This window comes from Carcharhinus amblyrhynchos, chromosome 3, assembly GCF_965287045.1.
Source record: "Carcharhinus amblyrhynchos chromosome 3, sCarAmb.v2.hapA, whole genome shotgun sequence".
Classification (NCBI taxonomy): Eukaryota; Metazoa; Chordata; class Chondrichthyes; order Carcharhiniformes; family Carcharhinidae; genus Carcharhinus; species Carcharhinus amblyrhynchos.
In genome coordinates, this window is record NC_137326.1 from 133,581,565 (window position 1) to 133,601,039 (window position 19,475).

General features: G+C 41.8%; 1 protein-coding gene across 1 annotated transcript; it reads right to left on the reverse strand.

Moving 5' to 3' along the window:
• Positions 1–3,672: 3,672 nt before the first annotated feature.
• Positions 3,673–13,398, reverse strand: LOC145341560 (extracellular calcium-sensing receptor-like). The gene is made up of 6 exons (XM_080186537.1): positions 13,253–13,398; positions 12,470–12,761; positions 10,413–11,222; positions 9,027–9,254; positions 5,795–5,918; positions 3,673–4,586 (listed from the first exon to the last, which is right to left on the reverse strand). Exons 1-6 carry the CDS (start codon positions 13,396–13,398, stop codon positions 3,673–3,675), a joined length of 2,514 nt encoding a protein of 837 aa, XP_080042663.1.
• Between the last annotated feature and the right edge of the window lie 6,077 nt (positions 13,399–19,475).

A 19,475-nucleotide genomic window follows, 5' to 3' on the forward strand; every position in this document is an offset into this window, starting at 1 on the left:
TTCCCGCCTATCTCAGTTAACATTAAACATGACCTTCATGTCTTTAAGTACTTTCCTTAATGCTTCACTTGGAGACCTCAACCTCCATCAAGATCATGGGCTTGAATTTCATGTTTTTTTCCGCCTGTTGAAGGCAGGTGAAGAAATCTGAGCATGTGCTGTGTGCATTAGAACAAAACATTCATCGTTTGGATTCTTTCATGGAAATTGGGAGATTACTTCCCACATTACCTGCCTGTATCCATTGCAGCTTCTTCTGCCTAACAGAAACTCATTGGTCAGAGATCAAATGGCCTCAGAAATCATATAACTCCATTCCCATTCCATTTCTGCACACTGTCACTATACACAGGGATCTGAGGCCCTCATAAATGCTTCAGATTGGGGTCCTATAATGTCATCACCACTCTGATAGCATTTTAACCACCAGCTGAGTATTGTATCCAAAGCAAATGCCACAATCAGTGAAACATGGCCTGCAGGAAGAAGAGGCCCTGTAAGGTAAGGGTTACGTTCTCTTCAATGAGATCAAGTGGCCCAGAAGGCTTCTGGTGCAGACTCCTTCCCTGCCCAGCTGTGAGGCCAAGCAGAAATCCTCCAATGTTACTTCTCTGTGCACTGGAGATTGGCCTCCAGGTCACCTAGGGCAGGATCCACCCTCTGCCCTCCCCCCCCCCTCACACCCAGCCCCCCAGGCATGATTTACAGCAGTGGAGGTGACCCGCTATTGGCTTGCCTGGGGATCTTCCAGTCCCACCACAGACAATGGGGTTTCCCATTGTTCCTACTCTCTGCCACTGAGGAACAACACACGGCAGGAGAATCACTATTAGCAACACTGGAAGATCCCGCCAGCAGGGCCAGCTAGAAAATCCCACCCCTGGTCTCTCCACGCATGGTAGCACGTCAGCTGTTTTGTTGCCCATTTCAAGCAGGCAACTGGTCAGCACCAACCACAACAATTTATATCTATATAAAATACCTCTAATGTAATAAAGCATCTCAAGGTGCCTTTCAGGAGTATCGTCGAACACTGAACCACATCAGGAGAAATTAGGGCTGGTATCAAAAGCTTGGTCAAAGAGGTGGGTTTTATGGCACAACTTAAAGGAGAAAAAAGAGACAGTGAGGTGGAGAGGTTTAAGGGGGAATCCCAGAGCTGAGGACCAGACAACTGAAGGCACGTACACCATGGGTGGAATGATTAAAATTGAGGTTGTGCAAGACATGATAATTGGAGGAGCACAGATATAGAACATAGAACATAGAACACTACAGCACAAACAGGCGCTTCGGCCCACATGTTGCGCCGATCACTTCTATACCTACTAAGCCATAGACCTATCTATAACCCCCAATCCCATTAGATACCATATCCCATTTCTCAAAGGGTTTAAAGTTCATGTACTAGTGTCACAAGTTGGCTTGCATTAACACTGCAATGACATTACTGTGAAAATCTCCCAGTCGCCACGTTCCAACAGTTGTTCAGATACACTAAGGGGGAATTTAATATGGCCAATATACCCAACCAGCACATTTTTTAGACTGTGGGAGGAAACTGGAGCATCTGGAGGAAACTCACACAGGCACGGGGAGAAAGTACAGACTCCACACAGACGGTGACCCAAGCTGGGAACTGAACCCAGATCCTTAGCACTGTGAGACAGCAGTGCTAACCACTGTGTCATCGTGCCGTCACATACCGTGGTTGGAATCCAGGTTGTGGGGCTGGAGGAGATTACAGTGAAAAGTGGGGGGGAGAGGAGTAAGGCAATTTGTGAAAAAAGATGAGAAATTTAAAATTGAGGCTGGAAAAGGGGAATTGTACATCAGTAAACAAAGAGGTGATGTAACTGGGGCTTGGATTTTTGGGATGCGAGCAGGAGGAATTAAGTGAGGTCCAGGAGTTAAAATACTTTGGGCCATAAGTCATTGACATGTAGCGGGGGACAAAGAGGGGCTTGAACCAAATCCCAATCTCCGTCCTGCCCAAACAATTTCTGAGTATGATGGCAAGATAAATGGGTAAATAGCTTTACTTCTAAACAATTTTATTTTTACCTGAAACGATTGAAAAATCTATTCTCATTTGTGCTACAAAGAAAGGAAGGAAATATAACATGTAGCTGTTTGTGGGGAACTGTCCAACAATCAGACAACCATTTCTGACATACGTGTCTACACCTCACAGAACTTTAGCTAAGCATTATTGAGATAGAGCCTGGCCTTTGAACATTATGGGGCATCAGAGAAGAAAATTACCTGGATGCTTTGATCCAAGATACAGTCACAATCCTTAAGTCAGAAAGTGGTACAGTTCTGGGACGTGATCAGGACAGGAGGGTGTGATTGGAAAGAGGCAGTAAGTGGACACCATGTGCAATGTTGAAGGACCTTTGACCTTAGCCAACAAGGCAAAGGTTCTCGCTGCCTGTGTGGTTAAGGGCAAAATCTGCAAGTAGTTCTGGAGGCCTTTCACTCAGTGGTAGAGTTGTAAGGGAATGTAAATTCAGGGGGACAGATACTGCTCTCTGCAGCTGAGCTTCCTGTTACATAAACTGGTTCCAGGGTTAAAGACATCTCCTTGTAACTGGAGAACTGAATATGAGAGAAAGGGAGAGGGCGGGAATGTGGAACTGAGCCACGGCAGATCAGCCATGATCTTATTGAATGGCGGGGCAGGCTCGAAGGGCTAGATGGCCTACTCCTGCTCCTATTTCTTATGTTCTTATGTTCTGACTCCACATACCCTGACCATTTAAATTGCCTGTTATGAGACACTTATAAAAAGCTATTTGAAAATCTAGAAAAATGCAACTTCACTGCATTGCCATTATCTACTGTCTCTTCTGCCTCCTCAATATCTCACTAAGTTTGGACAAGCAAGATATTTCTTTTTGAAATCAATGATAAATATTCTTCCTTTTCTTTGCTAGATGTTCTTTGGATGGCTCTTTTAAGAGGAATTTTTCCAACACTAATGTCAACCTGACAGATTTCTAATTCCCTGGGCATGCTCTGCAGGAATGATGTTTGCTATCCATCAGCCATCTGGTTCTATACCTTATTCAATATAATTATTAATTTGTGTAATATTATTCTATTAGCTCTTTCCTTGAATATTTAAAATAAAACACAATCTCTCCAGACCAAGAGATCTATCTACTTTGAGTTTGATTCGGTTATTCAGGATAATTCTCTTTTAGTTCTTTTTAAATGCACATTATTTTCATCTCATCATTCCATGTCATGTTTAAGTATTCTATCTCCCTGACAAATCATGAAATACATAAATATTTAATATATTTGCAATCTCTTTATCAGTACCTATGGCATTGGCCAGTCTATCTCTTAATGATCCTGTTCCCATCCCAACCTTCATTTTTTTTATAGATGTATTAATAAATTCTTGGGCTGTTTTGCTTGATAATTTAAGTTCATAACTCATCTTTGTCTTCCCAATTGCTTTATTTTACTTAATATCAATGCATTTAGTAAATCTCAATATTATTTCAAACTGTGCCTTACTGCTATCTTGCACAGTAGTTGAAAAGTGGCAAAAGACATACAGTCAGATAAAACAATTAAAGTGGTAAGGAAGGGCAGTCTTCAGGGTAAAGTAAGAGCTTGACTTGTTGGTCACTATGAAACCATACCAATGTCTGCTCCTTAAAGTTTTTTTGAAGGTAGTTTCCCCATCAGATTCCGCTTTGTGTTTTTCTCTGGTCTGAAGAGCATAATGTAGCATTTTGGACCAAAAATGCAGAAAAGCAAACCAAAGCTGGATGACAAAATAGCAAAGATTTCAACAGCAACAGTGTATTTGCCAGGTGAGCTTACATAGGCTGGAATGAATGTCAACCACACCGCACAGAATATAAGCATGCTAAATGTTATGAGCTTTGCTTCATTGAAATTGCCTGGTAGCTTTCTAGCCAGAAAAGCTAACACAAAACACAAGCATGATAAAATGCCAATGTAGCCTAATACACAATAGAAGGCTATTGGAGAGCCCACATTACATTCTAGAATAACCTTTGCATTATGATATTGCAAATATTTGGTTGGGAATGGGGGAGACACAACAAGCCAAATGACACATATCAGAACTTGGGTGAAAGTACCTGCACAAACAATGAGCCTTTGTTGCAAAGGCCCAAACCACTTCATTGGATTATTTTGGGGGACAGTTGCCTTAAACGCCATCAGCACGACTATTGTTTTTGCCAGTAGGCAGGACATGCAAAGGACAAATGTGATGCTGAACAACGTGTGCCTTAGCACACAAGACCAGACTGAGGGCTTGCCTATAAATGTAAGTGAGCATAGAAAACAAAATACCAATGAAAACAGCAACAGGAAACTTAATTCAGAGTTGTTGGCTTTAACTATGGGGGTATCTTTGTGATATAGGAATATCGAAGCAATAATCAATGTGATGAACGCTCCAAATAATGCAACCGTCATCAGGATGATCCCCATCGTATCTTCAAAGGAGAGAAACTCAATTTCTTTCAGTACACATCTTTGGCCATCATCACTGGACCAGTATTCCAAAGGACACTTTATACATTCTAATGAATCTAGAAGAAGTTAATCAGAAATAGATACTTTTTAATAATTAACTACAAGTTTCAGAATCAAAGAATGGTACAGTACAAAAGGAGGCCATTCAACCTATTCACCCTGTACCAGCTCTTTGTAAATTGCACTCACTTGTTCTATGAGTTCTATTACCTTGCAATCTTTTTGTTCCTTTACAAGTTAAGGTATCCAATTTCCTCCAGACAGTTGAATCTCCTTCTACTATCCCACTCAGGCATTTCCGATAATTGCAATTCCCTGGCTGGAATTTTCCAACAATTCACGGCCCGCCATCGCGGTCAGCATCAATCGAGAATTTGACATTCAGCCAGATCTCCGTTCACTGCAGCGGGACTGGAGAATCCCAGTCACGGGTAAGGTCAGAAAATCTGACCCCTGTGTAAAAATTAAAATTCTCTTCACCTCCCTTCTGATTGTTTTGCCAATTGCCTTCAATGTGTGACCTCTGTGACAATACACATCTCTTTAACCTGTGATCAGTGCTCCTTCCACTCACATTGTCGGCCACTTTAAGACTTGAATAGCAGGTTAGGTGTAAAGATTCACATTCTAATCAGTAATCTGTAAACTGTCTGTGCTTTATATAGGACAGTAGGACTAGAGGGCACAGCCTCAGGATAAAGGGGGGGCGGTTTAGAACGGAGTTGAGGAGGAACTTCTTCACTCAAAGGGTGGTGAATCTCTGGAATTCTCTGCCCGTTGAAGTGGTGGAGGCTACCTCACTCAATATTTTTAAGACGCGGGTTGATAGGTTTTTGATAGGCAAGGGGATTAAGGGTTATGGGGAGAGGGCGGGAATGTGGAACTGAGCCACGACAGATCAGCCGTGATCTTATTGAATGGCGGGGCAGGCTCAAGGGGCTAGATGGCCTACTCCTGCTCCTATTTCTTATGTTCTTATATGTTCTGTCTGAGGCCAGAACTCTCCATTCACCTGACAAAGAGGTTAACCTCGAAAGCTTGTGAGTTCACTGTCAAATAAATCTTAAACTTAAACCTGGTGTTGTCAGACTTCTTACTGTGTAACCCTCCAGCCAAGGGGAACAGTTTCCCCTTATTTACCCCGTCTGACCCCTTCTCAAGTTTTTCATTTTAATAAATCAATCTTGATTTCAAATGCATTTACTGTAGTGAAGATTGCACGCAATGAAAAATTTCATTTAATGGTAAAATGACATTTCCTAACCTGTTGTGTTACTGATTTCACCTTCAGCACATGGTATGCAGTCAAAGCAGCAAATGTGTTGTCCATTTTGGACAGCTTTCCTTGCTCCCGGTGGGCAGCTTTCACTGCAGACTGACCGTGGGACCTTCATAATGAAAGAGAAGAAACAGATTGAGATTTTGTCACTGAGATTTTAAGGATGAAAACTTATGAGTGGTGGGGGGGATTTTTTTTACAGTACGTATCAAGAGTCAGCTCTGAACTCCAAATGCAAGAAGGAGATAGATACATTTCTAATACAAAGGGGATAAGGGGATATGGGGAATAGGTGAGGAGGTGGATTTGAGACCAAGGAGAGATCAGCCATGATCTGATTGAATGGCACAGCAGGCTCGAAAACCTGAATTTGCCTGCTTCATTCCTATGTTCCTATGCACTGATTGGGAAGTTTTGTACCATTACCATCACCTGGCCTCATTTCAAAGCAATTAACCAGCCAACAAATGCTAACTCAATTCCCTAAAGATAGCTCACTCTTTGGGAGGGCAAGAAATCTTGCAAGTAGCACCTACCAGGGGATTTGCACATTGAAATGGTGGATACTGGGCAGAGATGCTTTAGTATTGCAGGCAGCATGATTTTAGCAATGGCCTTTTAAACCATTGCAGTCCATTTGGTGTAAGAACAGCCACAATGGTCGTAGGAAGGGAGTTCCAGAATTCTAACTGTGTGGCAGTAAAGGAATACTGATATAGTTCTAAATTCGGATGGTGTGTGTCCTGGAGGACAGCTTGCAGGTGGATGCATCTGCTGTTATTCTCTCCCTAAGTGATAGAGGCCACAGATTTGGAAGTTGCTGTCGAAGAAGGTTTGATGAGCTGCTGCAGTGCATTGTGTAGGGGTACATTGGGCATTGGTGGTGGAGGGAGAGAATGGTTGAGATGTTGAATGGGTGCCAATCAAGCACGTTACTTTGTCCTGAATGGTGTTGAGCTTCTTGTGTGTTTTTGGAACCACACTCATCCAGGCAAGTGGACAGCATTCCTGCACACTCCTTGTGTTTTGCGAATGATGCACAGGTTTTGAGGAGTCAGGAGATGAGTTACTTGCTGCAGATTTCCCAGCCTCTGGCCTGTTTTTACAGTCACGCTTTTATTTTGCCTTATTCTGTACAGTTTCTGGTTAATGATAAACCATAGGTGATTGTTGGGGGAGAGGACCTTAAGCAATGGTAATGACGTTAAATGTCAAGTGGAGATGGTCAGATTCTCTTTGTTGGAAAAAGTCGTTTCCTGGCACATTTCTGGTATGAATGTTACTTGTTACTTGTCTGCCGAACTTTGATATCACCTGGTCATGCTGAATGAGAGCACAGATGGCTTCAGTATCTGAGAAATCAAGAGTGGCGCTGAACATTTCATTTGAACAGAGAATTCTGCAGTAACCTCATTGCAGTGTTAATGTAAGCCTTACATGTGACTAAGAAATAAACTTCAAACTTTACTTTTAAACTATTAGAACTTTGTGCAATCATCAGCTAATATTCACACTTTCGACCTCATGATGGAATGAAGGTCATGGACGAATTAACTGAAGTTGGTTGAGCCTGGGATAATAACTAGAGGAACCCGTACAGTGATGTGCTGGGACTGAGATGATTGACCTATAATAACCATAACCATTATCTTTCATGCTACATATGACTCCAGTCGGTGGAGATTTCTCTCCCTAATTCTGATTGACTACCTTTTCTGAGGCTGCTTGATGTCACGCTCAGTCCAAGGCTGCCTTGATGTAAATTCTCATATCACTTCTTGCATTCAACTGTTTTTTCCATACTTGGAGTTTTGGAACTGAATGACCTTGGCAACCTTCAAACTGAGCATCAGTGACCAGGTTATTGGTGTGTAAGTGACTCTTGAAAACACTGTTGACAATAGTTTCCATCACTTTGCTGGTGGTGCATAGCAGACTGATGAGACAGTGACTGACCAGATTGGACTTGTATGCTCTTGTCAGGACATACCTGGGAAATTTTCTATATTGCTGAGTTGATGTCTGTGTTATTACTGCACTGGAACACCTTGAGCAGGGGCTTGGTTAACTGTGGAGTACAGGCTTTCTATCTTACTGCTAGGATGCTGCCAGGACCCAGAGTCTTGATGTACCCAGTACCTTCAGCCATTTCATGACATCACACAGAGTGAATCAAATAGGCTGAAGGCTTGTGATTGTGGGAACCTTATGAGAATTCTGTGCTGGATTATCCACTTGCTATTTATGGCTGAAGATGGTTTCAAATGCTTCAGCCTTGTCTTTTCCATTGAGGTGCTGGACTGCTCCAAAATTGAAGATGGTGATATTTGTGGAGCCTCCCCCGCAGGTTAGTTGTTTAATTGCCCATTACAATTCATGACTGGATATGACTATAGGGCAGAGATCTGTGTCATTGGTTACGGGGTCATAAAGCGCTGCCTATTGCATGCAGCTTCCACTGTTTGACATGATGCAACTTCCACAGGTTGGCACCTTATTGTTAAGTATACATGCTCTTGGCACACTCTCCTGCACTTCTCATTGAACTAGTGTAGAGTAAGGGATATGTCAGATGATCTGATAACCCTTCATGGTTGAATACAATTATGCTGTGTGGTTTTTGGCCTAAGGGACCTAAAAATGTTCAGTTTGAGCTCTTAATTGATGGAAGTGAATTCAGTGATAACCTTCAAAAGATTTGATTTGATTTGATTTATTAGAGTCACATGTATTAGTATACAGAGAAAAGTATTGTTTCTTGTATGCTGTACAGACAATGCATACTTCTCATACAGAAGGAAAGGAGAGGGTGCAGCATTGTTAGAGAGCTTATGAGAGGTAAAGTAGAGTTTCAAAAGCATAGAATGAGAGTAAAAAATAGAATTAGATGGTATGCTGGGCTCAGGTCGCAAGAAGTTGCCACATTCTGGTGCCATATTGGGTCTTATTAAAAGGATTAGATAAATGCTTGATGGAATAAAATTGTAGTGCTCTGAGAGGTGAACATGGGAGTGAAACTCATTGGATATACTTCAAAGGAACATCACAAAAATAATGGGCAAATTGGCCTGTGTTTGTGCTGTAAAATTCTATACTTCCATGACCCTCTCTATGATGATGTGGCTTGTGACACCAACACTGAATGGCTTGGTCCCCTTGCACAAATAAAATAACAACTCATTAAAGAAAGAAGCATGGATGTTAAGCAGAGACTTACTCTTGTTTGGTTCCCATGCCAAATGATACTATCTTCGTTTATCATAAACTGTTTTCCTCTTGCTGCGGATGCATCAAAATAACCAACGGTTACATGTTCAACCAGACCATTCTGGTTTTCCTGCCAGTTTATAATATCATATGATGCAGTGGGATCCCCATTGGGGTCAAAATATACATGTTCTCCAAGGCGATTTGTAAATCGTATTTCTTTCAAATGCTGCAAGAGCTTAGAACAGTGATCAGACAGCAAAGTTGAATTATTTAAAACATTTAAGATATATTAAGATACACATTTTAAGACATTCAAACAACAGGATCTGTTTGTACTTTTTTAAAAGAAAACATTGACAATAACCTCCATTGTAATGTACTGTACAGTGCACATATGTGTTGTTGACTGATATCTTCATACCTACTCTACCCAGGCCATTTCAGTTTTCTATGGCTATTGAGGGCTATAACTTGCGCAAATGTAATTTTCTTAAATATTATTCCATAGTGAAACCAACTATTTACTGTATACATGTGAGCCTTTACGGTGATTGTTATTGAGCTGTTGGATTGCAGTGAGATTTCAGTGAAGCCCAATCTTGTCCCCATTCAGTGGACACATCAATGCATGATTTTGGACAGATCATTGGATTGAAAGCAATGACAGAAGCCGTGGTTGTTTACCTCCCACTAATCTCTGGGTAATAGGAACAATGTTGGTACCTTGCAACCATTCCTGCTGAAATCATTCAGCACAACATGGAAAAGAAACTGATTCTGTGTCTTGCCATTTTTTAAAATCTTTGACTACAATGGACAATGCAAGGTGGTAATAATGTTGAACCTGATATGATAAGAGGTCACACAACACCAGGTTATGGTCTGGTCTGGACTACAGTCTGGGTTATAACCTGGTATCGTGTGATCTTTCATCTTGTTCAGCCCAGTCCAATATTGGCATCTTCACATCAGAGCCTAATATAAGGCTGAGTAGTTGAGGCAAACAGCGAACATTTAAGGGGAAGCAAGATAAATACTAAAAGGTAATAGAATCTCATGCCACTCAGGTGAAATGGAATTGGAAGAGGCTTTGGTGGCAAGACCATTGCCATAATGCAGTTGGGCTAAGTGGCTTGTTTGTCCGCTGTAAGTTTTATATGATTTTACACATAATGAATTTGTAAACCTGAGTTGGGTTAAAGCATGTATACTTTTTCTTTTTGAAATGGCGAAATGTAAATGGAATGCCTTTATTTATAAATGTTCAAATAAAATTCTAATTTGCAATGAACCATCTTAACAATGCATGCCATGAGTACAGTTCGTAGCTCGCCACGTATTGAAGATAGGCATTGTTAAATTCAGCATTTAAGTGTTCAAACATTTCTCTTACCTGCCATGGCTTGATGTTTGAAACATTAGCACAGAGATAAACTCCCATTAGTTCATCTTCACAAAATAACAAGCTATGGAGTCCATGAGCTATAGCATAGACTGCTTTATAGACATTATAGGAAACTCTCAACTGAGTTACATCGAAGAAGGAATGATTCAACTTCAGTAAGTTTTCATACCCTGTACATTTCTTGGTACTGAGCACAGATGTGCCTGTGTTAAAAGTGCAACCAAACATTGCTTCCCAGAAAGCATTTTCAAAACCACCAGTAGAATATGTTGTCGGACGCAGATTCATAAGAAAAGGTTTAAATTCTGGGATTGCCATTTTGTGGCTTGCAAATCCTATTACTCCCCCAAGAGATTTGAAGTTCTGTTTTGTGGAAGGTCTTGCCGCTGTAATCCATGCTTCACTGGCTATCCACTGAATGCCAGTGATATTCTGATGGACAATTTCCTTCAACAAAGGGTAAAGGTCACCCTCGGAAGCAAAAGCCAAGATAACCTTTGCAGTGGACATTTTTATAATGTCTACAATCTTGAGTATTCTTTCTTTAGAATAAGTTCTGAGAACTATTTCTGAGAACGCTATACAGACTCCAGCTTGTTCAACAAGTTCTCTAAATGCTTGAATTCCATATCGACCATATTCATTGTCACCTCCAATGGTCCCAATCCAAGTCCAGCCAAAATGTTCTACAAGCTGAGCTAAAGCTTCTGCTTGAAACAAATCACTTGGTACAGTTCTGAAAAATGTAGGATATTCTTGCTTGTTGCTTAGACATGCACAGGTAGAAAAATAGCTGACCTGCAAAGGTTTGAAGAAAAATAAAATTAATCTTCTTTTGTAATGTGGGCAATCATCAATAGAGTTTTATTTTAGGACATTGACTAAAGGTATTTTTACAGTTAATAGTAACTGTACATTTAATTCAAGCAAGATCTGAATATATCTTTCAATAGGGTGACAATATAGCCGGTTAGGTTGATTGGCCATGCTAAATTGCCTCTTAGTGTCCCAACACCTTCAGGTTAGGGGAATTAGCAGGATAAATATGTGGGGTTACAGGGATGTTCTGGGTAAGATGTTCTGTCAGTGTCGGTGTAGACTCAATGGACTGAATGGCCATCTTTTGCAATGTAGGGATTCTATTCTAAGGTCAAGACGTACTTGTAATATTAATCAGAATAAGCGTAATCTCGCAGACAATACTGGGTTGTCCAAAGGGGTCCCAATAACATTTAAATGATTCCCCTAACTGTCTCAGTTTTGATCTGGAGTTTTGTCTCCACAAGTGTTTGAAGCTCTCCAGCCAGGTTGGGAAGTCTACGTATTGTGATGCAGAAGGTTGAATGTTCCTGTAGGTCTTTTTCATCTATTAACATAAATGGATGCAAAATTAGATGAACTACATTGTGGCTTGCACTCCTCCACATTATGTTCCTTTGTTCCCTGTGTCCAGGAAATCCAATAACTATAAGCACAGGAAGAAGAAAGCTTGCTCTATAATCTTCAGATACAAAATAGGGAATATCTAAATCTGTGAGTTATGCCACATTTAAAAAGTACAACATAGCCCCAACTTATTTGCAAGTTACGTTTGGTGGGCCGTATTTATACTCTGCTGCCCTCAATTTCAAATTGTTTGAGACAGCATAATTCAAATTGTATCTTTGAACGCCTCCAATCGAGTTGTTGTCCCTATGTCTATTCTGTATTGGTCCTTTTAACAATCACAAACTGCATTTAATGTAACCAAGACCTCACTCCTCACCCATCTGATTTCAGCCTCTGACACAATTGTCCATGCCATCCTTCAACACTTCTATTCTGTCATCCAGCTGTATGTGATCACTCTTGCCCCTCATATCGTTTGAGTTACAATCAGAGAGAATCAACAGTATGTACTCCCCTTTCCAGAACATTACCCAGCTCTGCCTTTGCCTCAGCTAAACTGTTGCTGAAATTGTTATCCGATAGATTATACAACTGATTGTTATTATATTGATGCAATGACACATCTGTGAAAAACGGTTAGTATTGAATTATCTTACCATTGAAATTCCAAAAGATGCGACTGCCCTTGCTATAGTTATTGACTGCGATGATCCAGATTCCCCAATGATGGCTGGAATGGGAGAATCTTCTTTGCAGTTAAATTCCGCAATCTGTTTTTCTTGTCCATTCATCAGGGTCAGGGCCGCTTTGAGAGCCTGGGATGGCGAAGCACAGGAATCGTGGATCCTATAGCCGAGGGTAACATTTGGAAGTATGGTGGGATCCTGATTGATTTCCTTTATTGCAAAGATCATTATCTGCATCCAGCGAAATGCTCTGAGGTCAAAGCTGTAGGATAACAGAGGCAGTGTGTGCACACACTTTTATTGCACGTTCTAATCGATTTGCAGGGACAAGAATTTAACAGAACGAAGGTAACGGGCATCGAAAAGGCAGTCGAATAATGGCTTGTTGGACCGCTCTATACTCAAGCATTCCACACAAAACTAAGAAGAATTATTAAAGATTACGGTCTTTCAAACTAAACACAATCGGGTGAAGTGCAGTGCCCTAATAATTATATTGTTGTGAGGCATAGATACAATGTGAACATGAATATAGTCAATCTGATAAAATTAATCTGCAGGGTTTAACAGCTTAGAGTCACAGTTCGGATCCTGTGGTCTGGAAACTGAAACAAATTTGAGCGAGTAGGATAAGGAAATGAATTACATGTCAAGAACTTAGCAATAAGTGCCCAAGATCGACAATAGGGGAAGTCTTTGCTCTGATCAAGTGTTCCCCTGAACTTCTCAAGTAACCACAAGGCTTGATCTCACCTGGCACACTGGGAACGTGCTGGTGTGGTTCTAAATGAATTATTTCCTTCCAGTTCTTTATTGTAGATGGGAAATACTCCACCAATAACGATGTCCCCATCCTCATACAGCCCTGGCAAATCAAATGCTCCAAAAAGTTTACACATGGAGTCACCTGCTCCCAGTAATGGGAAGCCAAGGCAAACCACCCATCGTAACAAGTGATGCATCACAGTATGTAACAAGGCCCCACTCATTCTTCCTTATGTCATACAAAGAACATTAATATGTCTTTTATAATGTTTCGTAAAGCTCACAATGTTGATTAAAACGAGTTAATTGAGATGAACTGATCTCTAGAAATCCCCAAAGATATATCATGTTTAGTTTATGTTAATCTCTGAATAATAAGAGTGGAAGTACATCAAAACATCATCCCAATTAAAGCTGCTCCCTCAAGCAATTTTCTCTACTCAGGTTACAGGCTAAAATGTGCCTCATGAATTCAATTAAACATTTTGATTAATAATGTTGGACTGCATCTAATTATGCATTCAACAATGTTTCGCGGATCTATTGTATTTATTCTATTCTATAACTTAGCAAACTTTCCTGTTTTGATTTCAGATGTTATGCATCAATTTTGACTCAGTGGTAGAAATCTGACTTCAAAATCGGGCTGTGAGATTTTGGCCTCCCCGAACACTTTTGGACATATCATGGACGCTGGCATTGAATGTAGTACTGAGGATTGTTGTGGTGGTCAAGGTGCTTGAAGTGAAATTAATCTTAAGCTATAACATAACATTGGTGCTAGCAGATTGCACATCACCAAACAATCTCTTCAATTATCTTTATGAAGAAAGCAAAGCTGGATGAAGGGAGATGCAGAGAAGAGTTGCTAGAATGGTACCAGGAATGAAGGGCTTCGATCATGTGAAGAGATTGGGGATGATTGGGTTATTTTTCCTGGAGCAGAGAAGATTAGCAGGAAATGTAACCAAAAGGTTCAAAATCATGAAGGATGAAGTAGATGCGTAGTTTTCTTTTCCCCCAGTGGTAGTAAGGTCCTTAGCTACAGGAGGCATATTTATGATAAGTGAAGGAAGAGTCAGTGTGAGATCAGAGGAGGACTTCTTGTACAAGATTTCAGTTGATAACAACTGGAATAACAAATCCAGTTGTTATCAACTGGAATTAAAGGGCAGTGGAGGCAGATTCAATAACTTTCAAAAGGCAATTGGATAAAGATTTGAATAGCAAAAAACTTCCAGACCATGGGAAAAGGACGGAAAAATGAGTCTAACTGGATCGTGTGCACAGGAACCAGTTTCTGTTGCCTCATTTCCCCCTCTATTGTCAGATAGTGTAATTCTATGGCATGTTGGAGCTTTGCCCTTCTCATACTGATGGATGGTTTGCTCCACCACTAGCTTGGTTATCTCTGCTTCTTACTTCTTGGAAGTGTCAGTATTAGAATGGTCTGTAACCCTGTTGACACACGTTGGCTATTTGATCTATTGCTTCAGTATGATTGTTGTGCTGCAGTGATCCATGCTTCTGCCAGTCTTGTTTCTCACTCCTTCCAGGATAAAGGTTCTTCATGTTATGGTTCATTTATTTGCCTCCAGCTTTGCTGGAAGACCTCATGAAGTTGTTGCAGCAGGACAACATGCTCCACAAGGCCCACGAGAAACATTAGCGGAACTGGAAATCTAAAATGAGCGTAATTGCTTTGAACACAGGAAAATGGGACAAGGTCACAGTGAGTCATAAGAACATAATAAGAACATAAGAAATAGGAGCAGGAGTAGGCCATCTAGCCCTTCGAGCCTGCCCCGCCATTCAATAAAATCATGGCTGATCTGTCGTGGCTCAGTTCCACTTTCCCGCCCTCTCCCCATAACCCTTAATCCCCTCTCTTATCAAAAACCCATCAACCCGCTTCTTAAAAATATTTAGCGAGGCAGCCTCCACCACTTCAACGGGCAGAGAATTCCAGAGATTCACCACCCTTTGAGTGAAGAAGTTCCTCCTCAACTCCGTTCTAAACCGCCCCCCCTTTATCTTGAGGCTGTGCCCCCTAGTCCTACTGTCTTTTTTGAGCGGGAAAAGTCTCTCCACCTCTATCCTATCCATCCCATTCATCATCTTATACGTCTCAATGAGATCTCCCCTCATTCTTCTAAACTCTAGCGAGTACAAGCCTAGTTTATTCAGCCTCTCCTCATAGCTCAACCCCCTCAACTCCGGTATCAGCCTAGTAAACCTCCTCTGCACTCCCTCCAGGGCCAAAATATCCTTGCACAGGTGCGGCGCCCAAAACTGCACACAGTACTCCAGCTGCGGCCTCACCAATGCCCTATACAGCTGCAGCAAGACCTCCCTACTTTTATATTCAATCCCCCTCGCTATGAAGGCCAGCATCCCATTCGCCTTCCTGACCACCTGCTGCACCTGCAAGCTGGGTTTTTGCGACTCATGCACAAGGACCCCGAGGTCCCTCTGCACCGTCGCCTGCTGCAGTTTTTCGCCACGTAAGTAATAGTCCTTCCTACCATTCTTCCTACCAAAGTGGACCACCTCACACTTGCCAACATTAAATTCCATTTGCCATTTCCTGGCCCATTCGCCCAGCCTATCTAGATCCTTCTGCAGACTCTCCACACCCTCCGCACAATTTGCCTTTCCCCCAATCTTGGTGTCATCAGCAAATTTCGACACCCTGCACTCGGTTCCCTCCTCCAGATCATCTATATAAATGGTAAATAGCTGAGGCCCCAGCACCGACCCCTGGGGCACCCCACTAGTCACCAACCGCCAATCCGAATAGCACCCATTGACCCCCACTCTCTGCCTCCTATTTGACAACCAATCCTCTATCCACGCTAACACCCTACCCCCAACTCCATGTCCCCTGACCTTCTGCAATAACCTCTTGTGAGGTACCTTGTCAAACAGAGTCAGGCAGAGTTTTTTCTTAACATTCATCCATGGGCAATACTGACACTGGGGATTCTAACATTATTGAGGAAAACCAACCCTCCAGTGGAAAGAAAGGCATTAGAGCAGATGCAAAATATAATCACTACGTCCTTAAAAGCAATTGGGGATGGACAACAGATAAATGCAAAGTACTGCAGAAATGCTGGATAAACTCAGCAGGTTTGGCAGCATCTGTAGAGGCAGACACAGAGTTAACGTTTTGAGTCTCTATGACTTCTTCAGAGGTAAAGGGAGGAAAAATTATGATAGATTTTACACTTTATAAGAGGGGTTGGGACAGCTGGAGCAAAGTAGAAGGTCAGTGATAGGTGGGAGCTAGGAGAGACTGCACAAAGATGTGTGGGGCATAAGACAATATGGACAATAATTGCTGGCCTAGGCAACAATGCCCACTTCCTGTAACTGAATAAACAAAAGTAGAGCCCAAGGGTTTGCTGTGTTTGCCCAGGGTGCAGGGAACTATTGACTGCACGCTATTGCAGGACAACTATGCACCTTCGTAAAGAGTTCTATTACTGAGCCAGTTCAGGTCCATCTTGCCAATTTTCTTTGAATTCCATGTGCTTCAACCTCCTTAATCGGTCTCTCATTTGAGACCTTGTCAAAGGCTTGGCTAAAATCATATAAACTACAATAACTGTGCATTCCTCATCCACACACTCAATCACTTTTTCAAAAAGTGTGATCAAATTTGTTAGGCAGGACCTATCTGTGACAAAGCTGACTATCTGCAATCAATCCATGCCTTTTCAAGTGAAGGTTAATTCTCTCCTTCAGAATTTTCTCCAATGGTTTCCCTACCACTGCTGTGAGACTCACTGGTCTGTAATTCCCTTATTTATCTCTATCATCCTTCTTGAAACATGGAACCACATTAGCTGTTCTCCAATTCTCTGGCACCTCCCCTGTGGCCAAAGGGGAATTAAAATGTTGGTCAGAGCCTTTGTAATTTCTCCCTTGCCTCCCACAGAAACCTGGGATACAGCACATCCAGGCTTGGAGATTTGTCCAATTTTATGCCCACCAAAACCTCCAATACCTCCTCACTGTCCCTCTCCCTCAATTATGCATTTTCATCATTCTCCCAAGTTTATATAGCTGTGAAGTATTTGTTTAACACTCTATCAATGGCAGAGCAGGCTTGAGGGGTTGAAAAGCCAACTGTTGCTCTTATTTTGAGAATCTTTCAACTCCATGCACAGCTTTCGCCCTTCATCCCGAATCGGTCCTTTCCTTTCCCTAGTTTTCATCTTCCCCTTAATATGCTAATAGAACACCTGGAATTCTCTGTAATCTTACCCATCAGTGCTTTTTCATGTCCCTCTTTGCTCCTCTAATTGCTTCCTTAAGTTCCTACCTGCACTTTCTATACTCCATTACGTCTTCTACCGATTTTGTACCTGCGAACAGTTGCTTTCTTACCCAGTCCTGAATATTCTTGAATATTAAGTGTTCTCCAGGCTTGTTGTACCTACATTTTACCCTAAAGGGAACATGTTGGGCCTAGATTATCCCAATTTCATTTCTGGACTGCTCAACTGTGAATTTTCCCACAAGAAACTGTTCCCAGTCTACTCTGGCCAGATCCTCCTTTATTTTAATAAAACCTGCCTTCCCACAAACCATCTTTTTCTGTTTCCAAAACAAACTTAAATTGTACTGTGTTGTGGTCACTATCAGTAAAATGCTCCCCTGTCACCACCTTGAACACCTATATGGCTTTGTTCCCCAGAATTAGATCCAGAAGTGCTTGCTGGACTTTCTGCATATTCACATTAAAAAACTGCCCCAAATTCATTTCAAGAAGTCTGCCCCCTCTAAACCCTTTACATTATGACTATCCCAAGGATGGCATGTTGCAACTTTATACAACTTTTGTTAGGCTGTAAGTAGACTGTTGCATTCAATTCTGGCCACCACATTACAGGAAGGGTGTAGAAGCTTTGGAGAGCGTGCAGAAAAGGTTTACCAGGATGTTGCCTGGATTAGAGAACATGAGCTGACAAAGGAGAGGAGGGGCTGACCAAGATGGGGTTGTTTCCTCTGGAGTGGCAGAGGCTGAGGGGAGTCCTGAATGAAGCTTATAAAATTATGAGAGACATAGCTAAAATGGTTTGCAGTGAGGGTCTTTTTTCCCAGATTTGAAATGTCTAATACTAGGGGGCATGCACTTAAAGTGAGAGAAGGAAAGTTCAAAGGAGCTGTGAGGGGCAAGTTTTCTACATAGAGAGTGATAAGTGTCTGAAACACATTGCCAAGGGTGGTGGTTGAGGCAGATTCAATCAGTGTGTTTTCAGATAAGCACATGAATATGCAAGAAATAGAGTGATAAGGAGAAGGGCAGTCAGAAGAGATTAGTTTAATTTGGCATCATGCTCACACAGCATTGTGGGTTGAAGGACCTGCTGTACAGTTGTATGTTCTAATGTTGGGGAAGTTGAAATCCTCTAATATCCTATTAATATTATTTTTACACATGTCAGATTGAAGTTAGGTGAAAACTTTAAGTACAATTTGCCTGTGTTGGGGTTTATCAAGATACCAGAAGGAGAAGTGCAATGGTTGAAAGCTTCAGGTTTTTAGGAACCTGGATCAGCAACAACCTGCTCTGGTCCCATCCCCCCCGCCCCCCACCAACCGCAACCCCCCCCAATGCCCGCACCCACCCCCCCCCAACCCCCGCCGTGCTGCTTCTATAGTTAAGAAAGCCAATCAGTGCCTCTACTTTCTCAGAAGACTAGGGAAACTTGGCATTCCGCTATGACTTTTACCAACTTCTACAGATGCAACATAAAAAGCATACTTTTTGGTATTTCATGGCTTGGTTTGGCTCTTCCTCTACCCAAGATCACAAGAAACTAGAAAAGGTTGTGAATGTAGCCCAATCCATCATGCAAACCAGCCTCCCATTGATTGACTCTGTCTACACTTCCTGCTGCCTTGTCAACTTACCCAGCATAACTAAGGACCCCAAGCACCCTGGACATTCTCTCTTCCATCTCCTTCTACTGGAACATGATACAAAAGTCTGAGGTTACATACTAACTGACTCAAGTACATTTTCTTCCTTGCTGTCATCAGACTTTTGAGTGGACCTACCTCGCACTACAGTGATCTTTCTCTACACCCTAGCCAAGACTGTACACTACATTCTGCACTCACTTGTTTCCTTCTCTATGAATGGCATGTTTTGTCTGTATTATGTGCAAGAAACAATATTTTCACTCTACACTAATAC